This window comes from Podarcis filfolensis, assembly GCF_964270895.1.
Source record: "Podarcis filfolensis genome assembly, chromosome: 17".
Classification (NCBI taxonomy): domain Eukaryota; kingdom Metazoa; phylum Chordata; class Lepidosauria; order Squamata; family Lacertidae; genus Podarcis; species Podarcis filfolensis.
Window position 1 is genome coordinate 31,414,059 of NC_139621.1, and position 24,199 is coordinate 31,438,257.

The 24,199-nt window shown below is 43.3% G+C and overlaps 2 protein-coding genes across 2 annotated transcripts; one reads left to right on the top strand and one right to left on the bottom strand.

Annotated features, from left to right (window-relative positions):
* The first annotated feature begins 723 nt into the window (after positions 1-723).
* TMEM175 (transmembrane protein 175) lies at positions 724-15,114 on the top strand. Its single transcript, XM_083593586.1, has 10 exons — positions 724-1,553; positions 3,475-3,513; positions 4,251-4,348; positions 5,985-6,036; positions 7,793-7,828; positions 9,111-9,194; positions 10,057-10,221; positions 10,550-10,628; positions 11,876-12,005; positions 14,381-15,114. The coding sequence occupies exons 1-10, from the start codon at positions 1,398-1,400 to the stop codon at positions 15,042-15,044; spliced, it is 1,503 nt and encodes a 500-aa protein (XP_083449712.1). The 5' UTR covers positions 724-1,397; the 3' UTR covers positions 15,045-15,114.
* A 993-nt stretch (positions 15,115-16,107) lies between these two features.
* Positions 16,108-22,075, bottom strand: MYL5 (myosin light chain 5). The gene is made up of 7 exons (XM_083594139.1): positions 21,937-22,075; positions 21,262-21,369; positions 20,453-20,528; positions 19,815-19,919; positions 19,180-19,258; positions 18,110-18,158; positions 16,108-17,414 (listed from the first exon to the last, which is right to left on the bottom strand). Exons 1-7 carry the CDS (start codon positions 21,937-21,939, stop codon positions 17,316-17,318), a joined length of 519 nt encoding a protein of 172 aa, XP_083450265.1. The 5' UTR covers positions 21,940-22,075; the 3' UTR covers positions 16,108-17,315.
* Between the last annotated feature and the right edge of the window lie 2,124 nt (positions 22,076-24,199).

Below are 24,199 nucleotides of genomic sequence, written 5' to 3' on the forward strand. Positions count from 1 at the left end.
GAATGAGCACATGATCTCCTTCTTTGTACTGGTGCCCATTCATCCCCACTGCCCAGCAGAAGCAAATTTCCGTATGCAATGGTGTGTTGATGGTGGTTGGAGCATGCTGGGCTTGGAAGGGGGAGTGTGGAAAAGGTGTCCTTCCTGGGAGGCATCTGTGCTCTGGCCACCAAAAGGTCATCTCAGGGGAGGGGAGGAAGCCCACCAGCACCTGATTCTTAGCAGCTTGTTGGAAGGTTCATGGCGTTCCTTTATTGCTCCCATTTCCTTGAGGTGTATAGAAAGCTACAGAACACCAAAGGGCAAGGAAATGAACGACTTGGAATACGGAGGCAAGTGTTCATCCCCAACCAAGCCTCAACAGTGAGATGGATTTTGTCTTTGAGCTACCTTCAGCGTCTTTTCAACCATAAAATAAAAACCATTGCAATGGGGATGTTGTGGTGTCATGCAAGTGAATAAATGGCACCATCTTTTGTATGTCTAGATTGCTGGTTAAGTGTTGGCTGCTTGTTTTTAGACCTGGTTCTAGAATTAGACCTGGTTCTAGAATGGGTGGCTGCTAGCTCTGGAATCTGTGAGCCAGCTGGTATGGTCCTGTTCATATTCTTGACCATTGGGCCTCTCTAAAAGTAAATCCCATTGGTGAAGTGTGCCTCTAATTTTAATTCAGAAAACGTTGGATGCCTCGGGTGTCGATACCCTGCAAATCAAGAGAAAAGGAAAACAATTTTTGTTTTGCTTGCCTCAGCAGCATGCATGGGGTGGAGACACACCTCACTGTGTGTGTGTGTGTGTGTGTGTTCAGGAAATGGTAGGTTCACGGTGTGAAAAACAAATGTTAGCAGGTGACATATATATTATATATATTGGGGAATGGGAGCACCAATGACTCACACTTCCTCTTCCAATATTTATTTTAGTGCGTGTAATTCCCCTCTTTGAGAAAGTTCCAAAATTACTGAATTGGAAGGAAGTGCATGTGGCACTAAATGTGACACTCGTTTGGTACCAATATTCTGGGCCTGGTTACATGCCACAGAACTGTAAAACAGAAAATAATAAAAATATATATATAACCCACCCCCTCCAACTAATGGTTTTAAAAGAAACAACACGAGAAGACTCGGGTCTAGTAAACAGCATCCCCATGGATCTTCGTATATAATGAAACCCAATACAAAGCGAATCCAAGGAGCGGGTTTTTTTTGCTTTGCGTCTTTTCCTTTCCAATTTCCCGCCCTCGGAGGGAACCGGGCAGCGCCTCCTCCCGAAGCCGAGGCCGCCGAGAGCGGGCGGGCCTGGCCGGGGGAGGCGGGCGGTGTTGGCGGCCGGCCTCCGCGACGAGGAGGGAGGGCGGGCTCTGTTTGAGGCCCGCCCGGCATGCGAGGAGCGGGATGGCCGAAGCCGGGGACTACGTCGCCGTGGTCTCTCCGTCGACGCCCCCCGGCCCGGGCAGGCCTCGCGGCGGGGAGCTGGGCGGCGGCACCCAGGCCTCGCAGCGCCTGCTGGCCTATAGCGACGCCCTGCTCTCCATCATCGCCACCGTCATGGTGAGTCTCTCGGAGGGCGGCCGGGCAGCCCAGGCAGGCGCGCCCCTTGCTGTGGGAGGGCGGGTGGAGCTGCACCTGTTGGACTCCCGCCTGCTGCGCTAGACAGGCTGCGAGCAGGAACGAGGCGCAACCCCGGGGCTGCAGCAGCGCCTCTTCCTTTTCTTTTCTTTTTAAACATACCTACGCACATAATTTTTATGGTATGCCACCTTTCCAAAGTTAGATTTATAAAAAAGATAAAAGGGACCCAAACGGTCATCTAGCCCAACCCCCGCCATGCACAAATTCTTCACCCAGTGGGGCTCGAACCCACGACCCTGGGACTAAGAGTCTCATGCGCTACGCAATGAGCTATGGTATCAGTTCAGACCATGCAACATGGGAAAAATGCACAATTGCAGCGCAACAAAAGCAATCCTAAACAATAAACGAAACACTCAAAATATACACAGTCAGACTGAACAATTCCTACGTAACCAGATCTAAAATAAAGGTATGAAAACTCCCAAACTATACCCCAGCGCCTCTTCCTTTTTGAAGGTCAAGCAGCATGGCTGGATTAGAACCTGGGTCACGAGCTCTTTCAGAATCTCATCATGCAGCCACCTCTGCAATACACAAGCAATAATAATCTTGCTTTATTCCTTACGTTTCTACCCTGCCTAAGGAAAATAGTAGTGACGATGTTGTTGCATGTGGCTGGGTTGCCCAAGGCTCCAGAGATTATTCCCCTCTCCTGTCTCGACTACACAACAACCCTGCCAGGGCTCTTGGACCACACTTGCTCATACCTGTGCCTAGAAACAACAGGTCTTGAGAACTGTTTTCCTGTTTGCCCCGCTGCTTTCCTCAGGACAAATCCACTGTTTGTTAATTTTATTTATCTATTGAATATATATACCACCCTATACCCGGAGATCTCAGGGCGGTTCACAGGACAGAATTAGAATATAAAAGCACAAAATACGTAATCAGAATAAAAACAACGCACAGACCCCTGAATTGGAGCAAATGTCAACCCGCAGATAACCTGTTAGAGGACAAAACCGAAGTGTGATGAGCCCTGAGAGAGAATGACTGAACTGTGGGCTCTCTAGGCCTTGGTCAGCTCTAACCACTTGGGAAAACTGCTTATTTTTTGGGGGGGGGGACTTGTCACCTTTCATTCATACTGTGTTCACAATCCTCAAATCAGATTAGGACCTCAGTTTCAGTTTCCCCCTTCTGCTCCAGGGGGCAGAGACCCTGCTCTGCCTCCAAAAGATTCAAAAATGTGGGTTTTCCCATTTTAGTCTCACAACCAGTGCTTTTTTCTGGGGGGGGACGCAGGCCGGGGTACGCATACCCCTAAACATTTTGTGAATCTTTGTACTTTTCTCCATTTACTGTATTTATTTTTCCTGATTTGAACTATAAAATGGTGGTTTTCTTGAGTCAAAATGAGAATACCCCGAAACATTTTTTAAGCAAAAAAGCACTGCTCACAACACTCTTGAGGTAGGTGGGTGAGGTCAACCAATGGGCGCTGTGGCTGAAAGGAGATTTGCGCCCACACCGCTAGCCCATGTCCAACCCTCTCTTCGCTGTGGCTGAATACCTTTACATAATAACATCTTTATTTACTTAGGCGTAAGCACCATTCAGTAAAGTGGTATGATTTTAATAGTAAAATATAGGATAGGTTGAAAAGATGGGGGGGGGACCACTCTTCTACTATGCTTTAATCGCTGTGATTGTGAGCAAGGTCAGGGTGAGGAATGCATGTTGGGAAATACCCATTTTGCATCTAGAAATGTTGGGAAATACCCATGCATGAGAAACTCCTTAGAGATCACTTCCCCCTTCCCCAGATGTCCCTTTTATGCTCTTCGGTGTTTTGTTTTTTCTTCACTGCTTGTTACAAATGCTGCTTCTTTTGCAGATTTTGCCCGTGGCCCATACAAAGATACACCCAGATCAGGTATTGTGTATAATAATACTAATAATAATAATTCTAGGCTGTATATTTCATATTAAATGTACTTTTGATTGTATTTCGGTTTACTAATTTAGATTGCACTTTGAATCTCCGGCATGGTTGTTCCAGTATAGAGGACATTTAGCGCTGAGTACTAAAAGAAATTAGAACATCCGTTTCAGGTTCATTTTAAAGTTCCTGTCAATAGGTGCCCCACAGACCACATCCAGCCCCCTCGTCTTCAGCTTCCCCTACCCCACTTTCCCTCACCCAGGTGGCAGGTGGGTCTCTTTTGACTGGCCTCTTGTGTTTCCTGTTATTTTGCATGCACCCACCAGGCTAGGAACAGCACAGTCTCCATATTTTGTTTTTAACCTAACAGCACTGCTTTCCTGAGTAGTTCACAGGGTAGCACTTCCGAAAGAGCAGAAGACATCTATACTGCTTCCTAATTAACTACCAGGCACCTTAAAGAATTCAGTGTGTCCACCAGCTAGATTTGTCTTTATTCAGAGTTTCATTCTCAGGTTTTGTGTCTTCAGAGAGCAGAGGGAAGAATGGATTACATTTGTTTTTTGTTCTGGTTTTAAATTCACAGTCTGCACCTTGAGGTTTGTTTTGCAATTCGCTTTCTCTTTGTGCTTTTGCTTGTGTGAAAAACAAGTACACCATGTCATGTTTCACTAACTTCTGTAATGAATAGCAGGCACTTATTTGTCAAATGGTGTGTTTTATTTCAGAAACTGGGTGAAAGTGTTCAGCAGCTCCTAGCCACCAAAATTGCCGTTTACCTGATGACTTTTTTAATAGTGACAGTTGCTTGGGCAGCTCATGTCAGGTATGCATTTAGGAATGTGTTGGAAAAGGTACACACACACCAGCCCTTCTTGCGAATTGCAGCATGTAGCTTGTCCAAGGAGGGAAGGCATCCTGTAACAGATCTTGCAGGTTGTGCTGAGCCCTGCCATGCCAGTTGAATTCACTGCCGCTAAGAACACATTAAACTAGCCTTGGAAAAACAAATCTTCAAGAGAACATAAGAAGACCTCTAAAACCACAGAGCCTAGGACTTGCCGATCAGAAGGTCGGTGATTTGAATCCCCGCAACGGGGTGAGCTCCCGTTGCTCGGTCCCTGCTCCTGCCAACCTAGCAGTTTGAAAGCATGCCAGTGCAAGTAGATAAATAGATACCGCTCTGGCGGGAAGGTAAACGGCATTTCCGTGCGCTGCTCTAGTTCTCCAGAAGCGGCTTAGTCATGCTGGCCACATGACCCGGAAGCTGTACGCTGGCTCCCTCGGCCAATAAAGCAAGATGAGCTCCACAACCCCAGAGTTGATCACGACTGGAACTAATGGCCAGGGGTCCCTTTACCTATTTAATCAAACCAACAGTCAATCAAGTCCAGTCCCCTATTTTCCACATCGGAAAAAATGAATTGCATTTGGTTAAAATAAGTCCTTTTTCCCTTTTTGTCCTGAATCTACTGCCAGACAATTTCATTAGGTTACCACCTTATGAGGCTTTCTTTTGACCAGTCTGCACATACATTCGTTTGCCTTAGGAGAAGAAACAACTTTTGTAAACTTCTGCTGCATCTTGTGGAAGTATTTTAATGTGTAATGTTTTATTATGATTTTATATGTGTTGAAAGCCACTCAGAATAGCTGAGGCAACCTAGTCAGATAGGCAGGCTATACAAATAATAAAATTGTTGTTATTACCTGGATACAATTGTTACTGGCTCAGGAGCACCCTTTACAAGCTTGGGTTTGATGGCTGTTCTCAAAACCCCATTTAATTGGTGGTTTCTGAGGGATCTACAAATAAGTAGTTTGGCTTATTAGCCTCTTCCCCTTCTCCACCCCCTTCTCCACCCCCAAAAAGTCCTGTGACTTTCACAGAGGGCTTGCGGGGAAGCCAGAGCTCTTTCTCCTTTCTGCTAGTGTATAAAGAAGATAAGAAACAGTGGGGAGAAACTCCTTTCATTTCCTGTCTTATCCAGTCCTCAACACATTGGAGTTATGGCCAGCCTAAGTGAGATAATAAGCTGAGCCCTTTGTATGTGTCAAGGGAGAGGTGGGAGCTTATTTGATAAGATAAGAAACAGCAGGAAAATCTTCCATCTCTTAGTTTCTTTAAGCCACAGTAGGTGTAAGAGCTTGAGGGACGGAGAAGGGAATCATCCTGTTGGCTGACTTACCAAAGAGCCTAGCAAGCTGGTGATCAGATTTGCCTGGTTCATCAGGCCTGGTTGCCTGATCTTTGTGAGTTTCACATTCATTTCTCCCTTACTGCTGAATATTAGTAGATTCATCATAGAATGGAGGGACACTGCATAACTCTTCCCAAGTGATACTATCATCAAACTAAAGACTTGTTCAGTGAACGTGTCTTGTCAGTCAAAGCTTTCTGAGTATTTTACCAGGGCCAAATTATTAATGGCTTTTGTTCTCTCTCTCTCTCTCCCTCTCAGACTTTTTCAAGTGATCGAACTCATAGATGATGTGCTTGCCCTTCTAAATTTGGTGAGTGAAATAAAGGTCCATTGAAAAAAGACACGCTGGTGTAAAGATCAAGATATTCTCAGCTTTGATTATTATCAATACCAAAACAGAACAATTTTGAATCTCCTGCTTACAAATTTCAGTATCCTAATGTTTCAAAAACAAAATTATCTAGAACAGCAATGGACTATGATGTGTTTTATCCATTTTACTGCACACTGTTTAATATTAGTGTCTGAGTCACCTAGCACATCATAACTGCACCCGGGATGTATGTGTAATGCTTTTTGCTTCATTTGTTGACGGTGAAATGCAAAATATGAATAGTTTAATAATTACCCGAAGCAGTTGGAGGTTTGAACTTGTCCCAGTGTATAACATACAGAATTGTATGATCTTGAGGGACATTCTGTCCAAGTCTTCTTCAAATGTATGGGAGCTGTCCAGGAGTCCTGCCTTTAGCAGAGTGAGTGGCGCTGTGGTCTAAACCACTGACCCTCTTGGGTTTGCTGATCAAAAGGTCGGCTGTTTGAATCCCCGCGACAGGGTGAGCCCCCATTGCTCTGTCCCAGCTCCTGCCAACCTAGCAGTTTGTTGTTTTTTTTCCTATAATATTTTATTGGGATTTTACAAAAACATCAGTTTACAAAATACAAAAAAGAACATATAAAAAAAACAAAATAAAAAAACCTAAAAAAATACATAAAAAGAAGAAATACAAATAAAAATACAATATACAAAAAACGAAGCCCCAACCTAGCAGTTTGAAAGCACACCAGTGCAAGTAGATAAATAGGTAGAGCTGCGGCAGGAAGGTAAACGGTGTCTCCGTGCACACTGGTTTGCATCACGGTGTTCTGTTGCACCAGAAGTGGTTTAGTCATGCTGGCCACATGACCCGGAAAGCTGTCTGTGGACAAACACCGGCTCCCTAGGCCTGAAAGCGAGATGAGCGTCGCAGCCCCATAGTCTCCTTTGATTGGACTTAACCATCCGGGGTCCTTTACCTTTTTACCTTCTGTCCAAGTCTTCTTCAAATGTAAGGGAGCTATCCAGGAGTCTTTCTGCCTTTCTAGGGTTGCCATACGTCTGGATTTCCCTGGGCAAGTCCAGGATTCCAATTACGGAATTAGCATCTGGTGAGAATTTTGGGAAATTGGCAAAATGTCCGGGTGTTTGACAACTACTTTTTGTGTCTGTATTTTTACTTCTTGAAATATGGCAACCCTATAAAGCTGCCATTCATTTCGGCATGTCTTGTGCTGAGAGAACAACCTGCTTGATTGTTCCCTAAAATTGTTGTGATCTAACACAAGAAACAGATTTGAGCGTAACTTGGGAAAATGGCCTGAGGCTACAAACAGATGGTTGTAGGAAGCCACTGATGTCTTCCAATGAGTTCTTCTGCATTTCTTTGTACTACCATACTACCATGCCTGGGTTGGATAAAGCCTGAGGGTTGTAGAGGTTCCACAGGCAACACTTACTGCATTATCTTTGTTCAATGTGAGCTGCTTGAACGTCCTTGGATGTTCTCTGGCTCCCTTTCCATGCTAGTGTCATTCCTCCCTAAAACTGGGGCAACGTTAGAGTGGAAAGAGGCTACAGCTTAGGCCCCCAAGTATAGTCCTGGGCTTCTGACATTTCATTGCTAAGCAGAAAGGAGCTAAACTGCAGCATCTTCCATAGTATGCAGATAATGTGAGAAGGGGCACTGACTTGCATTTACCTGCCGAGGAGCCATTTTTTCTCACATGTTGAATTCTTTCTCTCCTAGGCTTGTATGATGCTCATTACTTTTTTGCCATACACAGTAAGTAAGCATTCTACTTCTTTCCTGCCTAATGTTTCCCCTCTGTTTGATTATTGAAGTGTAATCTACTTTTAAAACTTAAAGACTCTACCTGTTGGAATAGAGTTGACATCTTCCTGAAATGGGTACAGCTCTTATTTGCTTAAAAAGCTTAAGCGTAACATTAATAAACTCTTGTGTTTTCACTTTAATTTATGTATGGTATATTAGTTGGTCAGCTGAAGATTAATCATTTAACCAGTTATCACAAAACTTCACTTATTACAAGTAAATAACACCTAAAGTGAAAGGCAAACAAAGTGTATGTACTCTTATCTATTCTGAAGCACGTCTCATTATGGAACACTTTGTACAGGTATAGAAAGCCATTTGAACAAAGTGGTCAGTGTGCCTTTGCAGACCATGGCTCTCTAAAATCTCCCCAGCTCCTCTTTGCCTCTGGTGTTGGATAGGAGCAAATCCCCAGGCTTTGAGTATAAGTGAGCAGTAAAAGCTACCCTCCCACCACAAGACCAGAACCTGTTTCCTTTCCTTGTAATCTCCTTGCCTCTAGACTAGGGTTAGCATGAAACCAAAGCAATTCCGGCTGCTAATCCGTTCAGTCACAAATGCATGTCAAAAACCCAGAAGCTGATTTTAAGCGAATTTATTAAGAATCAGGATTAAGGAGACCACAAAGGGGAAATGCAGAGTGAGCTTACTATGTATTTGTCACAGTTAATTTTGTTCTCTGCGACTGCGGTGAGGCTTGCAACTCTAAACCTAATATTCTTTGAAGGTAAATTATTTTAACTAAATGGTCTGAATTGTTCAGACAGCCCCAGAGTTTTCTCACCCAGACTTGAAATTGGGCTCTGCCAGTTAGCGTAGAAATTTCACTGTGCTTACACTGATGCCTTCCAGTAGCTTTTCAGCATAATATGCTGGTTCATAAACCCAAGTTGCAAGCTTCTCAGTCCATCCTAGAATTCTGTACTCAAGCACCTGTTCACTGAAAGAGTGAAATTCAGAAATTCAGCACTTCTTACTGCTTTCCTCTTCAAGTTAATACAATATGCCAGGATATGCTCTTGGCCTCTCTCAGAATAACTTGCAGATCTTACAAGTTTGTTTATTGATTCAACTGAGTGTCAAGGGTATGAAAAGCAGAGCTTGCAAATATATAACTATATATATATATTTTAAAAGCTGATCCAAGCAAATATATATACATATTTATTGGGTTTTACTTTCCACAAGTATATTTTGCAGCATATCACTGATCTCCTGTTTTGTCTTGCAGTTCTCCTTGATGGCCTCATTTCCAGATGTACCATTTGGCATTTTCATGTTTAGTAGCTGCAGTGTTGTAATTGGCACTATCCAGGTCTTGTTGCTTTCATTTCAGTATTTAAAATTAGGGAATATTAGCAGGAAAGATTCCATAGGTTATAATCAGAAAATGGTGGTGATGCACGTTTTATCCTCCTTATATGAGATCATGGGATGCGGGTGGTGCTGTGGGTTAAACCACAGAGCCTAGGGCTTGCCGATCAGAAGGTCGACGGTTCGAATCCCCGCGATGGGGTGAGCTCCCGTTGCTCGGTCCCTGCTCCTGCCAACCTAGCAGTTTGAAAGCACGTCAAAGTGCAAGTAGATAAATAGGTACTGCTCCGGCGGGAAGGTAAACGGCGTTTCCGTGAGCTGCTCTGGTTCGCCAGAAGTGGCTTAGTCATGCTGGCCACATGACCCGGAAGCTGTACGCCGGCTCCCTCAGCCAATAAAGCGAGATGAGCGCTGCAACCCCAGAGTCAGTCACGACTGGACCTAATGGTCAGGGGTCCCTTTACCTTTACCTTATATGAGGACATAATTGTTTAGTCCCTAAAGGAAAGAGTAGATTCCCTTCTTGCATCAGCTAGTAGAGGCGGCAAAAGTTGCAAGCACTTACAGGGCAAGTTTATTATTGCATTGCTTTGTGCTCACAGGTTTGCTATTCAGATTTGCAGGCAAGCACAAACCACAGTGGACAACAATTGTTCACAATCATTTGTGAACTTGTAAACAAAGGTTTGATGCAAATTGGGATTGGAAATTGGCTAACTCTTTGGTGTGCAAGGGTAAGAGGGAGGTGGAGAAATAAGCAGAAGCTCTAGGCTGCTTCTTGTAACACCAAACCATGGTTTGGCATTATGTCTGGGATTGGCGTTAGTCTCCTGTACTCATGCAGAGTTTTCTTCACTCTGCAGGCAATCATCGTAGTGTATGGCTTCCACCATCCGTATTTACTCAGCCATCAAATACAAGAGTCCGAAAACCAGGCATTTTACAAAAATCATATTCTGAAGATTATCCTAAGAGGGCCGACGCTTAGCTTTTTTGCTGCCATCGTCTCCTTTTTCTTCATCCCACTGGTAAGGCCTCCTTTACATTCAAACAGCGATTAGCAAACTGTGTGCAAGAGCAGGATTGTGTTCTACAATGGGGGCTTTTCAGCCTGCCAGCCACCCATGCCCTTCTTGGGGTACTTGGGGTACCTTTTCCTCATTCTACCGCTTCCAACTGTCAGCCTGTATTTTGTGTCTGCTGAGCATGTTCAGTCTTCATTAGGCTGTTGTGGGGAGGGGTTGGTTTTTAGGTTTGGGGGTTTATTCCCCCTAAAGAGTTTTTTGTATTCCTGCAAACCCTGGACCTCCTCTGAGCATGTTACCATGCAATAAACAAGCTCTTATTTCCTTCCAGGCTTACGTGTTTCTTGGGCTCGTTATTTTTTTCCCACACGTCAGCCACCTAACCAAATGGTTTAAAAGCAAGGTCCTTGGTAAGTATCCTTTTATATTTGTTTATTTAAAGATTAAAAAACAAAACAAAACCTGGTTGCCCATGCCACCAAATTGGCAATCTAATAGACACTATACAAAAAGAGAAAGGAACTGAACTGAAAGTAAGCAAGTTCAGGAGTCCTTCATTAGCCCTAGTTACATACTGTATTTTTCCGTGTATAAGACTATATCCCCCCCCCCCCATTTTTTAAGTTTAAAATTGGAGGTTGTCTTATACATGCAATGTTGCAATTACTTATTTCTTAAATTTGGGCTCAAAAAATAGGGGTTGTCTTATACCTGGGGGTGTCTTATACACAGAAAAATACGGTAATTGATACCATAGTGACGAGCTGAAATGACCTAGGAGGCAGCAAAATGGTAGCTGGTCCCAGCCAACTCGATGGAGAGGACTTTGCAATCTGTCCTCTCCCTCAGATACAGCTAGGCAGGAGGACTTCTGACTTAATTCTTCTGCATGGGATTGCTTTATCTCCTCCTTGGGTGACTGATTAGGAGGTAGATTTTGAAAGTATGGTCCAGCATGAAAATAGAAGGACAATTCAGACCAAAGAAATTGTTTTCTCCTTGCTTTGTGTTGCACAGTGATTGTGACAGAAAGTCTGTCTCCAAGTCTTCTAAAAGGAGCAGAGCACACAAGGCCTTCTCTGGAATTCCTACGTTAACAGGAAATAATCAGGCTTCTAATTCGTCTGTCACCAGAAGCTGAAAATGCCTTTAATTTAAAAAGTAATATCTAGTGTTATTGTTTCTCGTTTTAATGTACAATATGTTTTACCCTTCCTGTTGCTACATTTGCGTCTTGTTTTGCTTTAGGTATGTTCTGGTTTCTGTTGCTTTTAGAAAAGTGTCTATACGCATGTTTATTGCTTATTTGATATGGTTTTACAATGGTGTTGTATGCCACTCTGGGCACTTCTGGTAGAAGAGAGGAATGTAGATCAATTAATATAATATTATATTTGAAATAGGCTAGGCAGCTGGCCAGTTGGGAGACTAAGGATAAACACATGATCAAAAGTCACACAACAATAATCTGTACAGGCAAGGTTCTCCTATCCAGCCATGGATAAGCAACATATCTATGGGAGGAGGTAGGCAGGAATAACATGGTGAAGGTATTTTTATTTATTTCTAGAGGATTAGACAAAATGAATAAAGGCTTGTCGACTATATAAAAGAAAAGCTTAGCGCTTTCATTCAGCATGCTTATTGTGCCTTCCAGGTCAAGAAGACGAAGTCCCTCTGGAGTCTTTTACTTCTTACCTTACAGAACCCCTTAGTAAGGAAAGAGTGGAAGCATTCAGTGATGGAGTTTATGCAATCGTAGCAACCCTATTGATTCTGGATATATGGTAGGTCTTCAGAAATCTTAATGTTTTAGGATTACGTTCTATCCAGTATTGCCGTTGACTGTTTTTCATATGAGAATATGGTGCTTGGAGGGAAAAGTGTGTACAGTGGTACCTTGGTTCTTGAACGGCTTGGCTCCAAACAATTCGGCTCCCAAACACTGCAAACCTGGAGGTCAGTGTTCTGGTTTGCGAACGTTTTTCAGAAGCCAAACATCCGACGCAGCTTCCACTTGAGTGCAGGAACTCGGACTCCCAGAACAGATTGAGTTCAAGAACCAAGGTACCACTGTATAGAGTTTTATTTCATAAAATTTATACACTGCTTGGCTGTTAAAAAAACCCAGAACAACTTCAAGCAGTTTACAAAAAGATAAAACAAGAAAACCAGGAAAGATTTACAGCCCTACTTTAAAACATACAAAAGTTAAAATACTAAAACAGATTAAAATGGCCTCAACTTTCTAAGATTCTGGGTAAAAAAAGGTAAAGGTACCCCTGCCTGTACGGGCCAGTCTTTACAGACTCTAGGGTTGTGCGCCCATCTCACTTAAGAGGCCGGGGGCCAGCGCTGTCCGGAGACACTTCCGGGTCACGTGGCCAGCGTGACAAAGCTGCATCTGGCGAGCCAGCGCAGCACACGGAAACGCCGTTTACCTTCCCGCCGGTGAGCGGTCCCTATTTATCTACTTGCACCCGGGGGTGCTTTCGAACTGCTAGGTTGGCAGGCGCTGGGACCGAGCAACGGGAGCGCACCCCGCCGCGGGGATTCGAACCGCTGACCTTTCGATCAGCAAGCCCTAGGCGCTGAGGCTTTTACCCACAGCGCCACCCGCGTCCCTAAGATTCTGGGTAGGCTTGTCTAAACAAGAGTGTTTTTAGCAGGCTCTGAAAAACGTACAGTGGTACCTCAGGTTACAAATGCTTCGGGTTACGTGTTTCCAGGTTGCGGACTGCGGGAAACCCGGAAGTACCAGAAAGGGTTACTTCTGGGTTTCACTGCTTGCGCAGAAGCACTAAATCACATCATGCACGTGCGCAGACGCGGCGCTGCAGGTTACGAATGCTGCGGTTGCGGACGTGCCTCCTGTTGGAAAAACGCCCACCCGGGAAGGTTGCCAACATCCCAGGCACTCTGGGGCCTTTCTCCGATGGTCACTCTCTGGCTGGAGTCCACCTTCAGTCCAGAGAGACCGGCAATAAGCGACCCCTCCCTCCTGAGAGGAGCACACTCGCAATCTTCTGCCAATCCATCACAGAAGAAAGAGACAGTACGTAGTCTATTCCACTACTTTATTAAGACTGTACAAGCATGTCTGCTCTCCTGAGCAGCATAGAGTCTCTAACTTGACCCCAGCTTTGACTCAGAAGCGAAAAGCAACACTCAGTAACTCTCCGGTTACACTGAGAACTGGCAGAGACTTCCTGTCTCACGCTCAGAGACATCACACGATGTCAACAATGTAGCTGCTGCTCGCAGCTGGTGGGAACTGAAATCCCAACACCTCCATCACGGATTACGTCCGCAACCCGCGGTTCCACTGTACAGTGAAGGGGTCTGCTTGATTTCAATAGGCAGGGAGTTCCAAAGTGCCACACTAAACGGCCGAATTCTTACCAATGTGGAACGGGTATTATGTGGCACCTGTAATAGTGTCCACTTCTGCCAATCGAAGCAGTCAAGTGCCCACACATGGGGTAAGGCAATCTTGTAGGTAGACTGGTCCCAAGTTGTTAAGGGCTTTATATACTAATAGTAACGCCTGGAACTTGGCCCAGTAGCAAATTGGCAACCAGAGCAGGTCTCTGAGCACAAGTGCTATATGCTGACAAAGCCTCACTCCTATCAGCAATTGCTCTGCAGCATTCTGCACTAACTGCAGCTTCTGCATCAATCACAAGGGAATCCCCACATAGAGTTTGGGGGGTGGGGTTTACAATGTGGACCTCCCTTTAATCTCTTTTGAGCATGGGCCCTCCACCAGTGTCTTGTGCAATCGTATTAGTACTTGCACATCCCAGTGGGAAATACCTACGCTTAATGAAGTGAAATGATAAATTTCCACCTTTGCTTCATGTTGGTAGTTCATAGATGGAAGCATGAGTGCTGCATATCACATAGCTCTTGCCTGCAAAATAGAAAAGTCTCCTAGATCTGCAATCTCCTGTTATCCCACTAACTGACCAAAACCCACCAGTTCATTTTAATCCTCCTCCTATACAGAAAACAGAGATGTTATATGTAGCATTGTTTAACTATGAAAATCATTTAATAAAAAGGCTAAGTGTTAAAGTAACATGCAGAAAATGATAGAATATCACCATATAAATGGATGCCGGTGCATGTACAACTGAAAAATCATTTCCCACCCCAACAGTGAAGATAACGTTCCTGACGCTAAAGAGGTGCGAGAGAAATACCGCGGGAATCTCATCAATGCCTTGAGTGAATACGGTCCGAATTTCCTTGCCTACTTTGGGTCTTTTGTTACTATCGGCCTTCTCTGGTTTGTCCACCATTCGCTCTTCCTTCACGTGACAAAAGCGACGCGCCTGATGGGCCTCCTCAACACCCTCTCGCTGGCTTTCATCGGAGGTCTGCCTCTGGCCTACCAGCTGACCAGCGAGTTTGCAGAAAAGTCTCACAACGAAATAGAAGCCATCCAGGTGAGCTGCGTCACCATTTTCTTCGCCAGCATCTTTCAGTTTGGCATCTGGACCGCGGCCCTCTTCCACGAAAGGGAAACATTGCATCCTTTTGCACGATATGGCGGCAAAGAGCACGCCTTCATGTTTGCCAAGCTGGCTCTCTACCCCTGCGCGAGCCTCGCAGCCTTCTTCCTGACCTGCGTTGTAAGCGAGCTGAGTACAGAAATCTTCCACCTCATGCAGATCGTCGTCCCCTTTGCCTTCCTCGTCTTGCGCATCTCTGTCAGGGTTGGTTTGGTGGCGTTGAAGTTCCTGGTGTCTCTGTTCAGGCCACGGAAAGATGTATCAGAAGAAGAGGAAGCGTGTTTGTCTCCTTCCGAGACCTTGTCATAGCTTTACCGCTGCTTTCCTTGGAATTCCTGTGGAATTGCTTCTACTTGAACGTGCCTGGTCCAAGCCACAACTGGGTACAGTGGTGCCTCACAAGACGAAAAGAATCCATTTTGCGAGTCTCTTCGTCTAGCGGTTTTTTCGTCTTGCGAAGCAAGCCCATTGACGGATTAGCGCTATTAACGCTTTTAGGGGCTTTTAGCTGCTTATCGGCTTAGCAGATAAGCGGCTTAGCGGCTTAGAAAAGGGGGGGGAGGAAAAAAACCCGCAGGAACTCGCAAGACATTTTCGTCTTGCGAAGCAAGCCCATAGGAAATTCGTTTTGCGAAGCACCTCCAAAACGGAAAACTCTTTCGTCTAGCGAGTTTTCCGTCTTGCGAGGCATTCGTCTTGCGGGGCACCACTGTATATTCAACATTTTACCAGTTTAGATGTTTTGCTTCATGGAACATAAAACGCTTTGAGTAGAGAGATTTCAGGTGCAGACCCAGAAATGGAGTCGTGCAAAGTCCACTGGCCATATTTTTGGCTGCAGGTTGGACGTTTTTGTCAGTGATTAGGGCTATGGTGATGCATCTAACCACCAATGTAGTCAGTTTTTTGCATAATAATAAAAATAATTTATTATTTATACGCCGCCCATCTGGCTTGGTTTTCCCCAGCATGGTGACAGAAGGAGCACAGAAAGATTAAGGGAGAATTATAGCATTGGGTCTGTTTTTGAGGCATTGAATAAGGAGACGGGACTGTGGCTTGGTGTTAAATCACATGCTTTGCATGCAAAATGTCCCAGATTCAATTCATAGGATTGCCAGGTAGAGCTAGGAGAGTCCATCTGAAACCGGAGAGCTGTTTTCAGTCACTGTTAATAATACAAGTGAGATCAATCCATGGTCTTGGAATAAGGTAGCTTTCCCTAGTTTCTAAAGTCAAGTTTCAGTTGTCATAATTAGTAAAAGTAGTAAGATTCGTATTCATGTCATGTTCATGTTATCAGGGGGCATTATTTGAATGTTAAGTTGTTACATATCATAGGGTACGGCTGTTGTAGTAAATCAACATCTGCTTCCTGGAATACATACAGGATGTATTTGGCCTGGAATACGAGTGAAAATTATTATGTAGAGTGTTGGGCAACTGCCTGTGAATCTCCAAAACAAATGGCTTTCATGGACAATAGACAAGGTGGTTTATCTCTGGTTGGAAAATCTAAAGACCTCCGATTTCTCAGGGATCTGGAGTCTAGGAATGTGAAAATTGTACCAGGGTTCATCCTGGTTTCTGCAGAAAGTTGAGGGTACCTATGGATATTAAGTCTTTTTCCAGCTCTTGCTTAATGTCTCTTTCCTTCAGTGTTGTTCTGCTGAGCCGATACACTTCCAGTATAAAGTCATCTGAGCTTTGGCTAATCCACTAAGCTGCCAGTTTATCTTGAATGTTGCCTTTAGCTGGAAGGAAGAACTTTCTATACCTAATGTTTGATGCAACTTCTCAATGAAATGCTCAGCATTATGCCATTCAGAAAAAAAACCAGTCTCTTTTCTTGAAATGCACCTACGTAGGCTAGCTAATAGCTTCTGTACTTTTCCCTTGATTGCACTTTATTATAAACGTAAAATAGTATTTATATTTTGTGTGGCTTATGATGCACAATTACCTTTACTTGATTGATTGATTGATTGATTGATTGACTGATTGATCATCATAATACTTGCTTTGGAGAAATGCACTATATTGTACGTTGAGATTCAACCTACAATCTAAGATACGTCCTCTTAATGATTCTCTTTGGTCCCTTATTTTATACATTCCTTAATTTTAAAATGTGTTGGAACATTTTTTTATTGAATAAAATGCTGCATTTACAATTGAAACTGGCAGGAGTTTTACTCCACTTCATCATCTCTCTTCCACATTAGAATACCAGAATACCATTTCACCAATCCTTACAGCAGCCGTGTGAAGCTGCAAACTAAGAGGGAACAAAACTACACAGGAGATCCCAGCCACAGATCCCATCTAGTTTGTTCTTGAGCAAATGCCACTTGCAGTCTCCCCAGACTGATACCTTTCTGAAAATAATTCTTTTAAGTGGCAAAATTTTATATAGTAGCTTGTTGAAGAATGAAACATTCCAACTTGACATTTTCCTGTAGGGTTGATATTCAAATAAAATACACAGTGCTTGCAGTTATAGAGAAAGTAATGCATTTATTTTGTTTTATTCTTATTGCATGGGCATAGGTGTTGACACAGTTTCCAAAAGTAGGCAGACTATTCTTTTTCATCTCCGTGAGTGATGGTATAGCAGAGAGCTTTGTAATCCAGGTTTCCTGCTGCGTCAATAGGAGAACTCTGGAACATCTGATCCATCTGCACATCAACAGGGAGAAATATATATATATATAGTTAGAACTGGGGGCAACAGAGACACCTCCCACCAGTCTAACTAATGTGATCCTGGCCACATCTTGAAAAGTTTAGTTGCATTTTGGAAAACAGGCATCCTAAAAGCACTCAGGGCTGATTTCCCTCAGAATGGATAGGTTTGATCTTCTTGCAGTCCATGGGACTCTCAAGAGACTCCTCCAGCACCATAATTCAAAAGCATCAATTCTTCAGCGATCAGCCTTCTTTATGGTCCAGCTCTCACTTCCATACAACACTACTGGGAAAACCATGGCTTTAAGGTCCGTATAGTTATAGCAAGAAGATCAAACCTATCCATTCTTAAGGAAATCAACCCTGAGTGCTCACTGGAAGGACAGATCATGAAGCTGAGGCTCCAATACTTTGGCCACCTCATGAGAAGAGAAGACTCCCTGGAAAAGACCTTAGTGTTGGGAAAGATGGAGGGCACAAGGAGAAGGGGACAACAGAGGACGAGATGGTTGGACAGTGTTCTCGAAGCTACGAACATGAGTTTGACCAAACTGCAGGAGGCAGCGGAAGACAGGAGTGCCTGGCGTGCTCTGGTCCATGGGGTCACAAAGAGTCGGACACGGCTAAACAACTAAACAACAAAAAAGCCAAGTATAAATGATTTTGGGTAAATAGAACATACAAACCTCTTCAGCATTGAACTTATCACCTTGGGACATCATTAAGCGTTTAATACTGTAGAAGAGAAACAGAGAAAATTACCTTGTTTATGAAAAGGCTGGCATAAGAGTCACTGTTAAGATCTCACTTCTTTAACCAGAAACTGCAGCCGAGGCTTTCCCTATGGTTACAAGTTTTGATTAAGGAGGAAAGACCTTAACTATCGTAGATTTAGACGAGGCACATCTAAAACAACTGGCAGTTATCTACCTATTGTCATTGGGGGGGGGGGGGAGGCCAAAGTTGTTGAGCTTTCTTTAGGAGGGCAAGGTCTTAAAACACAGTAAGAAGTGGGTGCAGCAAAACAGGCATGTTTCTTGCCACTAACAACTGCCCATTGCACATAACAGTCGGACAGAGTGAGGATGGTGGGGACAGAGACTTTTAACCCAATAATTCCTTAAACCAGCGATCGGAAGTGAACCCGTGATCGACCACGGTTGGACAACGCTGATTTAGACAATACACAAGCCTAGAAGACCTGGAAGACAGCCTATTTGTATGGTTACGAAGTAATTTTGCCTTAACCATAACATGGAAGCCAGGCCAATGTATGAGGTGTAATGTTGGCAGGCTTAAGGGGTAGAAAGGCAAGGCTAAACTACATGCGACAGCAATGGATCTAAGCATTTCACTGTGGCTCTGCTCCCAAGTGTGTGTAAAGTGAGAGCGGAGTGCTGTTTCAAATTGCAAAATGGTCAAGGCATTCTGAACCCTCACCCCACCTGCCATATATTCCCGCAGCCCTTCCCCGCAACATTTTACTCCAAGCTGGGTTCATTTCCAAATCAAAGCCTGGTTGGGGGCCGAAATGCCTTTGGGGGACGGCCTGTGGAAGGGGAAAGGGGTCTGTGGGGGAAAGGGTTTGTCACCTCCTACCCATAACTCCTTTTGCATGCTTGTGCACTCTACAGGTGATTGGAGCAGAGCCGTTTTTAAAGCCAAGGGTCCGCCGCTGTCACTGCAGCTTGGTCCTTAGCAGGCAATATGAGCTGTCCACCAGCCAACGGGCTCTGCTTAGGTAGCTAATACTTACTAATCCTTGTTAAGGTTTCCTTTACCCTCTGGGTCAAACATTTTAAATGCGTTCAATATGGTCTCTTCAGTGTCCGTACCTGCAGAAAATAATGGGGTACAGTTGAAGCTAGGCTGGTCATGCTATTGCTTCTGAGCGATAGAGAACCCCATTTTAAACTGGATACCCCAGAAAGAAAAGTATTAACAGGAATCTCTTGTCTGTGGGGATTTTCCTACTCTTCCTTTCAAATGGGAGGGGGGGACTGCAGAAAAGATGAAAGAACCACAGGGAAAATACAGGATGACAATGATTTGATGATGTTATTGTGCAGATAGCCTATAAAAAGAGGGAATGAAGAGTCAAAGCAGCCCAAGGTAAGAGTGCTTTAAGCTTGCTTTGGTTTTATGGGGAGCTGTCTTGTGTAACTTTCTGGATAATGTAACCAAAAACCCCAGGAAGAAGACAAAAACCTCAAATGCAATCAGTTTGGCTACTTTAAAGCTTTCAGCCTTTCATTTTAATTTTAACTTCTGTCCAGTGCTAAATACTGCTTTTACTGCAATAGAGAAAATAGCTCATCTGAAATGTCATGATTAGCATCACGTGCAAATTTCTGGGAGGATGTGGTTTTAATAAGAGAGTGTTAAACTTACCACTTAACTTTTCCCCAAACAGGTTCAAAAACATGGTAAAATTAATCGGTCCAGTGGCTTCTTTAAGCATAGATTCTAGCTCATCGTCTTTGACATTTGTTTTACCTAAAATCAAATGGAAAATAAATGATCCATTGCATCAACAGAGCATGCATGTACCAGAATTACTTCTACTCTATATGCTTGATGGTATAGAGCAGGCTTCCTCAAACTTGGCACTCCAGATGTTTTGAGACTACAATTCCCATCATCCCTTACCACTGGTCCTGCTAGCTAGAGATCATGGGAGTTGTAGGCCAAAGTTTGAGGAAGTCTGGTAAAGAGACACTGCCACCATCATTTGTTTAAGTGCCAGCAATTTTTTTTTTAACATTCAACAGTTTCCCATTTAATCTCCCAGGCTTAAAAAAAAAAGTCTATACAGTATAAAACTCAGAGAGCTCAAATTAGTAGCAATAGCAAAATATGAATCTGAATTTCAGACCCCAGTCCTGCCTTTGAGTTAACAGGATGCATTTAGAAATGATTTTACATATGCTTTCTAAGGAACAGATTTAAATGACATTATATGGAAAAAAACACAATTGTTACTACAAAATGGAGATTAAAAGTGGATGTGACCATTTCACAACACTTGCCTAAAGAAGCATAGGTATCTTTCAAGTCTTCTTTATCAATGAAGCCATCTCTGTTCTGATCAATTAGCGTAAAAGCCTATAAAAAGTATTTATTTAGAGAGAGAGAGAAAGAGAGATAGAACTGGAATATAAAACGTTCTTGTGATTAGAATAAATTACTGATTTAACATTTTGTGTTTAAGCCCAGTGATTTCAACATGCAGTATATTAGTCTCCAAATGAACTTTTTCTCCACTTAAGTCCTCAGAACTGGGACAACCTCAAACTACTAAGAGTTCAGGATTGCAGACTTTATTTATTCATTTTTTTTACTTGTTTAAGTGTGATGGCTTCCCACAAAGGCTCCATAGGGTTTTAGTTTGGTGTTGTTAAGAGAATCTCCCTCACCCTGCAAGAAGAACTACAGATCCCAAATGTTCTGTGAGGAGAGGGATTGCGTTTTCAACCAGTTCATCTGTAGAATAAACATGCTTCATTCCTTAGATAACCTCCCTTTCTAACATGAAAAAACCATCAAAACAAATATTTACAAACGTCTGTCTTGCAACTGCATCCCTAGTTTGTGACATCAAAGGGAATACCTGCTTTCTTCCTACAGGTGTGGTCTGCATGATGATGATGATGATGATGATGATGATGATAGTACCCCACTCATCTGACTGGGTGCACTCCCCTTTCCATTTCATATTTCCATACATCTCAAGATTCAGGTAGCTGCATATCCCTGATTAATATTAAGAGAAAAATACAGAACAGCAAGCCTATTTGTAATTTAGAGCCTCCCGGCCATAGACAGGGAATTTTCTTACTTCCTTAAATTCTTGAATCTGTGTCTGTTCAAAGTTGGAGAAAACATTAGAGGAAGCTCTCTGAGCACGTTTGGCTCCCCCTTCCTTCTTCTTGGTTTTTCTGCTGGCCTGAAAAGAGCAGGAAATGAACTCAGCCGGTGCAGCATAGACCCCGCATGACAATTCAGCAGCAGCAATGGCAACCCATGAACCATTATCATAGAACTGTAGTGTTGGAAGGGACATCAAAGGTCATCTAGGCCTACCCCCCGCAATGCAGGGTCCTTTTGCCCTACATGGGACTCAAAATCACAGCAACAATAATAATGATAATATGCCCTCCATCTGACTTGAGTTGTCCCAGCCACTCTGGATTGTCCCCAACAAAATATTAAAAACACAATAAAACATCAACCATTAAAAACTTCCCCGAACAGGGCTGCCTTCGGATATCTTTTAGTTGTTTATCTAAGATATGATGGGAGGGTGCCACCACCAAGTAGGCCCTCTACGGACTGAGCTATCCCATACATATTTGGACTTTTTTTGAATTAACAACCATCAAAATGTGCAGTGAGTCACAGAAGGCACACTTTAATTTAGGTACTGTTAAAACTGCCTAAATCAGAATATGTTGTTGTTGCTGCTGTAGGTTTTTAACAAAACAGATTATATCGCCACGCAGGCCAAACTCACCATCTTTTGTGGAAAGCTACTCTGCCCGGCTTTCTCTGGCAAATTTTTCTTTATGAATTGCCTCTTATATGAAGGGGAGGATCTTGCCTTTACAGCTCAGATCTCCCAAAGGAGATCTCAAACGTCTTAAGAACCCTGAGCTCGCAAGAGCTATTCCATACATGGCGAGAACTGCAAGATACCTTCTGTTCCCCAGTGGCCGGGCAACTGTTCCTTAGACATGAACTTGCCTAGTAAGTCATTTGCTTTAAATGAAAGAGAACTAAGAGTACATACAGTGAAAAACTCTGAGATCGTTGTGGATTAAGTTATCTATTAGACGGCTTGTCAGAAGCGTTAATTGTGCAGACAAAGCACAAGTTTTTTTTAATTTTAATTAGGTAGTGCAATTCCAACCCCCTCGAATATTAAATGCACCATCCAACATCAATTAAAACATATATGCTTTAGGATAATATCCAGTTGTGGGGTCCCACTTGCACAGAGTCCCACTTGAATAACACAGGATTGCACTTGAATTGCAGGATCCTTAGGAACAGATCAGTGGCTGGAGTGGGACTGCAAGCGGGAGAAGGGGGCGGGAGGAGTTTCATTGTGTTCCCTGGCAATAATGTTGAGTCTTCCATTACTCAACCATTACTGCTATACTGTAAAAAAACCCAAGAAGATCCAAAATGTTGTTAAATTTTGCAAAATTTAACAACATTTCCCTCTCTAGCAAGGGAGAGGAGGACTTGCTCACTCTTGGGCTGCCTCTGATACGCATTTTTATTTTAAAAGCATGACCGGAATAGGAATGGGAAGGGATTCTGGAAGATTTCATGACAAACCCTCTGGCTTTGCCAATGCACAAAAGTAAACGGGGATCAAAAATTCAGAACGGTAGCTGTGGCTTTCCCATAGAAATAAGTGGGACTGAGAAGTGTAATTGGGTGGATCATACCCATTACTTAGGACAAAGTAAAGCAAAAAGCATTAGGATTCATAAAACACCATTCTGATTCATAAAAGCTTCTAGGGATATTATATTTAAATAGGTATGTGTGTGTGAACACAGTAGGATTGTTTAAAAAAACCGCTTGCAGGCAATCAATATCTGTATAATTTTCTCTCTCTTTTTCTTATTTATTTATTTATTTATTTATAATTTACATAAGCTACAAACACTGAACCCAATATTGCATGGCATTTACATTAGATTTTACTGAGGGCATTACAATAGTGTGTATGTCAGTTTGAATGTCAATGACAGCAATATCCTCATTGCAGGAATTAGTCTGGTAATGTTAGTTTCCATGATCCATTAACACCAAAAGGAACTTGGCTGCACCATAGATTTGATAATTAAAATGATGAGCCATGTTGGAAATATCCATTAACTCTACCCTTTTAACATTCTTGCACAGTTGCTTCTTGCTATTCATATCTTTTGCTTGCAGCTGCTAATGCTAATAATATTCACTAATTATACTGTGTTATGATATTCTCTCTGGGCTTTTGGTTGGCTCTCTCTGTGTGTATCTTTAGCATCTGCTACTTCCCTGCTCTTCGGGATCCAATTTAGGAAACAATGTTCAACCAGTTTTTAAAGTCTGTATTATATAGTTATTGAAACAGCTTTCAGGCAAAAGGGGTAGATTATTAAGACAATATATTCTTCTTAAATGAGTTGTCAGAATAAGCTTTTTGCACAGTTACATGAATTACCCCCACATACAATCTGTATACCTCCTAAAAGTTTTGAAGGTGCCATTCCCACTCCACCAACAACTTATAAAGGTAAAGGGACCCCTGACCATTAGGTCCAGTCGTGACCTACTCTGGGGTTGCGGCGCTCATCTCGCTTTATTGGCTGAGGGAGCCGGCGTACAGCTTCCGGGTCATGTGGCCAGCATGACTAAGCCACTTCTGGCGAACCAGAGCAGCGCACGGAAACGCCATTTACCTTCCCCCCACAGCGGTACCTATTTATCTACTTGCACTTTGACGTGCTTTTGAACCACTAGGTTGGCAGGAGCAGGGACCGAGCAGCGGGAGCTCACCCCGTCGCGGGGATTTGAACCGCCAACCTTCTGATCGGCAAGTCCTAGACTCTGTGGTTTAACCCACAGCGCCACCCGCGTCCCTCCAACTACTTATAGTACCTATTTTATTGTACTGCAGGTTCCAGTAGTATATCAATTCAGCTGCCACGATTTAAGCAGGACATCCGGGAATTACAGAAGCCTTCTGATTGGATCCCAGAATGTCCCGTTTTTTGGTA

Coding starts and splice junctions, on each gene's coding strand:
- MYL5 (XM_083594139.1), bottom strand. Junction 20,529..21,261: donor AGATTCAAGAATTTAAGGAA/GTAAGAAAATTC, acceptor TACTTTTTATAG/GCTTTTACGCTAATTGATCA. Junction 18,159..19,179: donor GGAAACCTTAACAAGGATTA/GTAAGTATTAGC, acceptor TCTCTTCTACAG/TATTAAACGCTTAATGATGT.
- TMEM175 (XM_083593586.1), top strand. CDS start 1,398: ATGGCCGAAGCCGGGGACTACGTCGCCGTGGTCTCTCCGTCGACGCCC. Junction 3,514..4,250: donor CAAAGATACACCCAGATCAG/GTATTGTGTATA, acceptor GTTTTATTTCAG/AAACTGGGTGAAAGTGTTCA. Junction 10,222..10,549: donor CCTTTTTCTTCATCCCACTG/GTAAGGCCTCCT, acceptor ATTTCCTTCCAG/GCTTACGTGTTTCTTGGGCT.